Below are 9,989 nucleotides of genomic sequence, written 5' to 3' on the forward strand. Positions count from 1 at the left end.
TTATCCTCTTTTATTTGTGTTTCCCGTTTGAATTAATTTACAATAGTTATCACAATTATATTGGGAGTGGATTTTACGCTTGGAAAATATCTCACCTCACCACAGAAGAAAAACCATTGTCGAAACAGACAAATAGTTGGCCATTGATTAGCCAAACCCCTCGTTGTTTTCAAGGTAAAGAATCTTATCTGCTTCTGCTTTCTTTTCGGTGGTCTTTGTTTTTTGTCTTTTTTTCTTCAGTTTAATTATATATTTTGTTTCTAAAAATTTATTGATCCAACAAATTAATTTATACCTAATAATAGGCTAAGGAGGTAAATTAATTTTAATAAAAAATTTCTTCATCTTCAGAATGCGAACATATAACCTTTAATTAAAGATGAATAAATTTTGCCCCTATTCCAAAATACAATTATGCACATAAATAATTTGCTGCCGAGAGTCTATAAATCTAATCACATGATGATGGGGCTGTAATGAATTATTCCGTCTGCTCACTTTTACTTATTCACAATAATTTTGTACTCCTCTTAAAAAATAATAAATAAAATATATATTTTATCACAATATCCATAATAATGATAACATTTCAAAAAGCCTTGAAAAATAATCTGAAGAATGAATAGGTAATAATAAGGATAAAGAAAACTTTTTGTCTTTCTTTTGACCGACTAAAATGAATAAGTAAAAAAAATATATTAGTAGAGTGACTAAATAAAAGTGAACATGGAGTACTTTTATTTGGTGCTTGGTAGGCCAATCAATTCTAAGGGTGGTTTGATGGCAGCTAGTGGTAGTATTTTAATGATTCATTTCCTCAAAGTTAAAATTGATAGTAGCAATTATTATTATTGTCGTTGTCATTATTGCAACAGTTATTTTGGTTATGCCAAGGCTAAAACTGATATCTTGTCTTATGTTTGGAAGGCCATCTCCAGCCTTCCCTCCATTTCTCGTAATGGGATAATTTTTAGGGTAATTTAGCTCTCACCTTTTCTCATTTTTGTTCCCAAAATGGGAGATGAATAGTGTTCCCTCAGGGCATCTCCAACCTTTACCTCATTTTTGGTCCTCAAAATGGGGATTTCCCTATTTTGAGGACAACTTACTCCAACAATTCCCCCATTTTTCCCCAAACTTTTTTATATTCTTCTCTCTCTTCTATATTATATTATTATCTTTCATTTCATTTCATTTTTTAATTTCCATTAAACAAATTTCATCTTTTATTTTTATTAATTTGTAATTTCCATAATTAAAACAATTCCATAAAATTTTAAATAATATAATTTGTAAGCAATTATTATAGATTAACTAATAATTCAAATAAAAGTGAAATCATTGTGATACAAGATTAATTAAATACATATTACATAACGATAAAATTCATTCGAAATACTAGATAAATATTCAACTTCAACCTTTAGTATTCTCCCATAAATGATCTATTAATACATTACGAAGTGCAAAATGAGTATCTTTGTCCTTAATTCTTCTATGTCGAAATAAAAATTCTTGAAATCGTTGATTTTCATCTACTGCCATTTCTACATAAAAATAATAAATGCACGAAAATTAATTTATTAAAATTATACACCAAAGTTAAGATATAATATTAATATTATAAATACATTACATAAACATAATTAGGTATATATAAAAAGATAAATTAAAAGATTAAATAAAAAAATAATAATAAAAAAATGATGAATAGTAATGGGGGAGATGAATAGTGTACCCCCATATTTGAGGGAACACTATTCATCCCCCATTTTGAGGACAAAAATGGGGGAGAGTTGGAGCTAAATTCCCCCAAATATTTCCCCCATTATAGGGGATGGAGACAAGGTTGGAGATGACCTCAAATATGATGTACACTATTCATCTCCTCCATTATTATTTATCATTTTTTTTATTTTTTATTTAATCTTTTAATTTATCTCTTTATATACCTAATTATGTTTATGTAATGTCTTTATAATATTAATTTTACATCTTAACTTTGGTGTATAATTTTGATAAATTAATTTTCGTGCATTTATTATTTTTATGTAGAATTGAAAGTTAATTTTATATAAGTTATAATTGTACAAAAAATATATAATTATCTCAAGAAATGAATGGTGCAAATATAAAATATTATATGTTGCTAAAATTGAAAGGTGCGAATATAAAATATTAGATGTTGCAATGATTTCACTTTTATTTGAATTATTAGTTAATCTATAATAATTGCTTACAAATTATATTATTTAAAATTTTATGGAGTTATTTTAATGAAAATTACAAATTAATAAAAATAAAAGATGGAATTTATTTAATAAAAATTATAAATAAAATTGAAATGAAAGATAATAATATAATATAGAAGAGAGAGAAGAATATAAAAAAGTTTGGGGAAAAAAATAGGGGAATGGTTGGAGTAAGTTGTCCCTAAAATGGGAAAATCCCTATTTTGGGGACAAAAAATGAGGTAAAGTATCTCAATTTTATTTGATATAGGTTATCTCAATTTTATTTGATATGATCTTTCCAAGATAAAACTTTTTGAGTTTTTATGAAAAGGACAAAGTGTACGCAACGTAATAAAGAATTAATATTTCGTGAAAATTTCTGACCCGAGAAGAAGACAATGATATAGGTAATGTATAAATTCTCTTTTATTTCTCGCTTCGTGAGACATTTTTTCAGAGTATGTTTTCATACCTTCTTTTGGAGAGTGGAGAAATTGACGCAATTTTTATTCGTAAAACTATTTCACTGAGATTTTTTTGTCAACAGTTGACGATGTCTATACGGACGAAAACTATATGCCTTATAATTTGTTACCGTATTTTTCCATATAACAAATTATTATTTAATTTTATATTTTACGTATATAATACATATTTAAAATTTCATACTTAGTCAAGTGGTATAAAAAAATAAGAGAGGATATTTAACTTGAAAAAAATCAAATTATCTGATTTAACAAAATCGATTTGGCCTGTAGTAAACAAGCAGCAAATAATTTTTCATGCTAAAAGAAATCTCCCTGACATTAAAAATGGACAATTGTACTGAAACTGTTATAAATAGTATTTTAGATTTTATAGTGAAGTCACTTTGCCCTATAAATAGAGAGATTCTATTCCATTGCAATTCATCCCAAATCAATAATAATTTTCGCTATTTACTTTTTTTTTTTTTTGCAATACCCTTCTTCTTCTTTTATTGTTTTATATCACATTATCAGCACGAGACTCTAACCAATTGAGCAGACGTCGGTTGTTTTAATTTGTAGATATACTATTAATTAATTGTCTAATGTTAGAGAAATAAAACCACTTGTGGACCGAAGATATAAAAATTTGCGTGAGGCTCTTTCATGAATGCATTGTTATTCCTAAGCTAGGCATCTGCTTTGGTCATCACGCCTTGGGATGCATGCATGATGCTCAATTTGTACATAATATTGAGCATAATGATTGTCAAATATTCCATGAACTTCCTTCAGGAATAAATTCTGGATTTAAGGTAAGTATTTTACCTTATTTTTCTCTTTTAAGTTCTTGAAATTCTATAATTCGATTTTAAATACAAGCAAAGACTATAAATTTTGATAATAACTCTAATAGAGTTTATAAGAAATTATAATCACCAGAGTGTCACGACCCAATCGGAGGGCCACGACTAGCACCCGGTGCCTACTCAACCGAGTGCCACGTATCTTATCCTTCTTTACTATAAGACTCGTCACGGGCCATGATAGGCCACATCTATGTATATGATTAACAATATTAGAACTTAACTCACATAACTAATTCAAAAAGATTTATATAGATACATAGAGGTCGACGAGGCCGTTGACATGTCATATCTAAAACTATACACAAGACACTGTCTGCAAAACCTCTAAGAAAACATGACCATAATATAAGTCGGGACAGGGTTCCCGACATCTTCATAAAATAAAATAACATATATAGAACGTGACTCGGCAATACTCTAGGAATCACTACTCAAACGATATTACTGCGTAGGTGCGAGGTCTGCAGAAGCGGTTATGTAGCGCAGGTGCGTAGAAGGTGTCGCAGGTGCGGTTACCGCAGAGCGGAAATGCCTTTTAGTGAAATTCCACAGAAGCGGAGGATTTTGCGCAGATGTTGCCCCGCAGATGTGTGATGAGAATCGCAGATGCGGAAGTGCTGGGCAGGGTGTATATAAAGGCTCCTTCGCGAATTTTTGGTCATTATTCACCATTTTTGGGCGGGATTTGAGCTTTGGGCAGTGATTTTCAAGAGGAATCAAGGATCTTCAACAGGGTAAGTTACTTGGGCTTTGTATCTTGTGTTTATGATGATTATTTCATTGTTTAATCATGAAATTAGTGGAAAAATCAGAGAAAGAGTTGGGAAATTAGGGTTTGAAATTGGAGAGTTATATTGGGGATTTGAGGGGCCATTAGAGGTCCGATTTTGATGATCTTAATGTGTAGATTCTATTGATGTGATTTTTATTGGATTCCGAGGCGTGGGCACGGGGGGTCGGTTTTGAGTAATTTCGGAATTTTTGATGTAAATTGAATATTTTCGAGTGGGCTTTGTTCGCTTAGCATATTTTAATGGTTATATATTGATTTTGGTTAGATTTGGAGCATTTTGAGGCCGATTCGAGAGACAGTGACATCGCGGGCTAGAGTTTGGACCGGATAGAGGTAAGTAATGATTGTAAATGTTGTCCTGAGGGTTTGAAACCTCGGACTTCACATCGTTGTACTACTTTGAGGTGACACACACACTAGATGACGAGCGTGAAGTCGTGCACTGTTGGGGATTGTGACTTGGTCCGTCCCGTATGACTGTTAAGTCACGTATTTAATTTGAAATCTTATGATATTCCATATTTTAGAGATTTATATTATATTTTGGGTTGTATGCCATGTTTGGGGCCTTACGCCGACCCGTTGAGACCCTTAGGGGTATTTTCACTATTTTTCCTCACTCTATTTGTTTTGAAAGCATATCCTCAGTCATATTTTACCTGTTTATTGTCTAAATCTGGTTTTATCACTTTACTTCTTAAAAATATGAAAACTGTTTGGGTTGAGTTCCCTATTTTAATGATGGTCCGAGTGATTGTGAGATTGATGACTGGGATAGACCGAGGGTCTGATTGTGAGATTGATGACTGAGATAGACCGAGGGTCTGATTGTGAGGTTAATGACTGAGAGAGGCCAAGGGCCTGGTTGTGAGGATTATATATTTATGGATCGGGCTGCACGCCACAAAACTATATATATATATGGATCGGGCTGCATGCCGTAGCGATATAGTGTTTGGGCTGTAGGAGCCCCTCCAGAGTCTGCACACCCCCAGTGAGCGCAGTCGACTATATATACGGATCGGGCCGCACGCCACAACGGTTACTAAATGGTGACTATTGAGTGTGAGTGCTGAGTGTGAGCGATGATTGGTAAAAGTTGAGTTATGAGTGACTGAGAGGCTTGCCCGAGGGGCTATAAATATACACGTACATGAGTGATGCTTTGCCTGAGGGGCCAGTTTATGAACTTACTGTTTTTCACTCCTCTTTAAAGTGAGTTTCTATTGAATATGTTGATTTAATTACTGCTTTCGCTCATCTTTAGACCGAGCCTCTATTAAAAATGTTGGACAAATATTTTAAATAACTTTCATTTAAACTGAAGTTTTTAAGTCATGAAATGGTTGTGAATTTCTATTATGCCGAGGGGCTGGATATGAACTATGCTTTGCCCGAGGGGCCGATTATGATTTTCATCACTTTCACTATATATATATTTCATTAAACCTCTATAGGAAAGGTTAGAAAGATATTTTCCAAAGTATTTTACTGAAAATGGAAGTTTAACGAAGTGATTTGATGTGTATCCCGTTGTTTTTGGAAACATGCGGTACCCTCTGTGGTGCCATGATGTGATATACGTGATTTCTTGCTCCTCAGACTTTATTTACTTTTATTACTTACTGGGTTGGAGTACTCACATTACTCCCTACACCTTGTGTGCAGATATAAGTATTTCTGAGTTTGGTGGCAGTTTCATCGGAGTTAGCAAGGTAGCTGCCTGGCGCGACTTTGCTTTCTCTCTCTTTCTTCTTCCTTATGTATTCTTGTGACTTTTCCCTACCATATTGGTCTTGATGTGGTTAGACTGTTGTAGTAGATGCTCATGACTAGTGACACCCCGATATCAGGCTTGTATGTTATTTCCGCACTGTTCATTTAGACTTATATTATGAAATATTTGTTTAATAAAAGGCTTAAAAATGAGTCTTAATGATTAAAGGGTTAAAATGGGTGTTGTGTTAGCTGGCCTTGTCTTCACGAGATGCGCCATCACGACTAGGTCTGAGTTTAGGGTCGTGACACATGTGTCACTATATTATAAACATTAACATCTTTACATATGCCTCAATAAGGAACTAGAAACGTACTTAGACATGCTTGAATATCATTTTACATAAATGAATAACGTAGATATCCTTAACTGCTAAGAGTAGAAACACTTATGAGATAGCATTACGTTTACGTATCGCTACTTGGATCATGCCAAAAAGGAAAGAAGGGCTAGCCTTAACATGCCTTTAATGTCAACTTTCTACTTGTATATGTGAACAATCTCCTCAATTTTGTATGCCAAAACTAGTCTTCTTCACGTTTTGCTTTAGTGTTAAGAGATATATCTACCTTTGTAGCTCAAATTTTTCAAGGTCCATTTCTAATCTTGTTGAGAAGAAGCAACAAATGTATGTCTCTTGCTAATAACGTTGCTTGATATATATGTTATAAGTATATCCTTCAAAAGGTGTGATAGAGGGTTGTGCAAGGATTGCAAGGTTATCCCGGGAGAGACCCTCGCGACTCAGCATAGGCTCTTAGTGATGGACATCGGCATTATGATGAAGAGGAAGAAGAGGTATGCTCGTGGCCGACCGAGGATTAGATGGGGAGCTTTAACCAAGGATAAAGCCCGGGAGTTGGATGGGAGGTTATCCGCTATGGGAGCTTGGAGGAGTAGTGGAGACGCGAGCACTATGTGGTCGATGACGGCGAACTATGTGAGGGAGGCGGCGAGGGAGGTGCTAGGTGTATCAAAGAGTTTTTCTGGCAGGCACCAAGGAAACTGGTGGTGGAATGACACAGTCCAAGGTAAAGTGGAGGCGAAGAAGGTAGCGTGCGCGAAGTTAGCAGGGAGCACAAGCGAGGATGAGAGGAGTACGAATAGAGAGAGTTACGAAGTGGCTAGGAAGGAGGCAAAGCTGGCGGTCACGGAGGCTAAGAATGCAGCATTTAGCCGTTTATACAAGGAATTAGGGGAGAAAGGCGGGGAAAGGAAGTTGTTTTGGATGGCTAAAGAGAGGGAGAGGAAGGCCCAGGATCTGGACCAAGTAAAGTGCATCAAAGACGAGGATGATAGAGTATTGATGGGAGAGTCCCAGATTAAGCAGAGATGGCGAACGTACTTTTACGGTCTTCTGAATGAGGAGGGGGACCGGGATATAGCGCTAGGGGACTTGGGGCATTCGAAGAGTCCCCGAGATTTTAGGTATTGCAGGCGCATTAAGGTGGAGGAGATCGTGGGGGCGTTGCGTAAGATGAGTAGAGGTAGAGCGACCGGGCCAGATGAAATTCCGGTTAAGTTTTAGAAGTGTGTGGGTAGAGCAGGATTAGAATGGCTGACTGGGTTGTTCAATGTAAAGGTGTCTAACGGGCTGGGTTGACCGGTAACAGGACCGACTAAGACCGGTTAAAACCAGAACCGGACCGGCCCGGTACATAAGGGGCCGAGTGGGGCTGGGTAGGAGGGGTAGAAGGGGTTGGTCCGTTTAAATTTTGGTAAGGATTAACCGGACTGGTTAGACCCGGTCCACGTAAACAGTACCGTGTACCGGTTAAACCGGCCCGGCCCGGCCAGATACAACCTTCTTTTTTGTTTTTTTTTTAATTTTTTGAATTAAGTGGGGCCCACTAACCGTTGGCAATGGTCAGACCTGGCAGGGATCCGTTGCCCAACGGGTATTGCATTAATAGCCTCTTTTTTCTTTAAAATTTAACCTTTTTTCAATTTACAAAATTAACCTTCTCTAAAACTATAAATATACCCCCCTCTTCTTCATTTCTTCACTCAACTCTCATTTCTCAATATCAATTTCTCTCATTCTCTCATTCTCCAATTTTCAAGATTTTAAGTCTCAATCTCAAATTCTCAATTCTCAATTCAATTTAAATCATGCCTCGTACTTCTAGAGTGCACTCATATGTTTGGCAACACTTTGAGGTGGTAGAAGAAAATGAAGAAGGTCAGAAAGTAAAGTGCAAGAACTGTGGTCAAGTCTTAAATTTTTGTTCAGAGTCTGGCACAGGCAGTTTAAGGAAGCATATAAAGTATTGTCTTCAGCGTCCTCCAGAAATTAGTATTTAAGATTTTAAGACAATTTGTGTTATTTTAAAATTATTAGACGTATTTGTATTTTATGCTTAATATTTTAGTTTGTTAGATTAATTTAAAGTATTGTTAATTTATTATGCATGAAAATTTAGTTTTACTATTTTTTGTTAATTTACTTTTTAAATGCAAACTTTAATTTTGAATTTTGAAATAAATGTAGCACTTGCAATTTATATTAATACTTTTGTATTAATATAACTTGTAATCTTTAAATTAATAAAAAGTATTAATATAACTTATAATAGTTATACAAAATACAAAAAAAATTAAAAAATACACTAAACCCCGCCCGGCCCGGCCCGACCCCCTTAACCCGTAACCCTTACTATTCAATTTTTACCTGGATGAACCCAAACCCGTTAAACCCGTTAAGCCCCAACCCGTAACCGTCCCGGACCGTAACCCATACGGGTCCAAAAAATAGTAACCCGGCCCGGCCCACCTATTTAACACCTATAGTTCAATGTAATTTTTAGGACAAAGAGGATACCGGAGGTCGAGTACAGTGGTACCTTTCCGTTGTAAAAGAACAAAGGTGATATTCAGTGTTGTAACAATTATAAGGGTATCAAGTTACTTAGCCATACCATGAAAGTCTAGGAGAGGGTGGTGGAGGTGAGGGTGAGGGTGAGGAAGACGATGTCTATATCCGACAATCAGTTTAGGTTCATGCCGGGCCGTTCCATTACGGAAGCTATCCACCTTATTAAGAGGTTGGTGGAATAGTACGGGGATAAGAAGAAGGATCTGCACATGGTGTTTATTGACTTGGAGAAAACATATGATAAGATTCCTAGAGAGGTGCTCTGGAGATGACTTGAGACGAAGGGCGTGCCGGTAGCCTACATACGAGCGATCAAGGACATGTATGATGGAGCTAAGACTAAGGTTAGGATGGTGGGAGGCGACTCGGAGCATTTCCGGGTTGTTATGGGATTACACCAAGGCTCAACGCTTGGCCCGTTCTTATTTGCCTTGGTGATGGATGCTTTGACACACCATATTCAAGGGGAGGTGCCATGGTGTATGTTATTTGCTAATGACATAGTTCTAATTGCCGAGACGAAGGCCTGTGTTAACGAGAGATTGGAGGTTTGGAGACAGACTCTCGAGTCTAAGGGTTTCAAATTGAGCAGGTCTAAGATAGAGTACCTGGAATGCAAGTTTAGCGCTGAGTCGAGGGATGTAGGCTGGGACGTGAGGCTTGGGCCACAGGTCATCCCCAAGAGAGATAGCTTCAAGTACCTTGGGTCGATGATTCAGGGGGACGGAGAGATTGACGAGGACATAACTCACCGCATAGGGGCGGGCTGGATGAAATGGAGGCTTGCAACTGGAATCTTGTGTGACAAGAAAGTGTCACCGATACTCAAAGGTAAGTATTATAGAGCTGTAGTTAGACCGGCTATATTGTATGAGGCAGAGTGTTGGCCGGTTAAGAACTCCCATATCCAGAGGATAAAAGTAGCAGAGATACGGATGCTGAGGTGGATGTGCAGGCATACTAGGATAGACAAG

At 36.4% G+C, this 9,989-nt stretch overlaps 1 protein-coding gene across 1 annotated transcript; it reads left to right on the forward strand.

Annotated features, from left to right (window-relative positions):
• The first annotated feature begins 6,903 nt into the window (after positions 1-6,903).
• On the forward strand, positions 6,904-7,668 carry LOC142180949 (uncharacterized). Its single transcript, XM_075253054.1, has one exon. It carries the CDS (start codon positions 6,904-6,906, stop codon positions 7,666-7,668), a length of 765 nt encoding a protein of 254 aa, XP_075109155.1.
• Positions 7,669-9,989: the final 2,321 nt, after the last annotated feature.

This window comes from Nicotiana tabacum, chromosome 5 (assembly GCF_000715075.1).
Source record: "Nicotiana tabacum cultivar K326 chromosome 5, ASM71507v2, whole genome shotgun sequence".
Taxonomy (NCBI): domain Eukaryota; kingdom Viridiplantae; phylum Streptophyta; class Magnoliopsida; order Solanales; family Solanaceae; genus Nicotiana; species Nicotiana tabacum.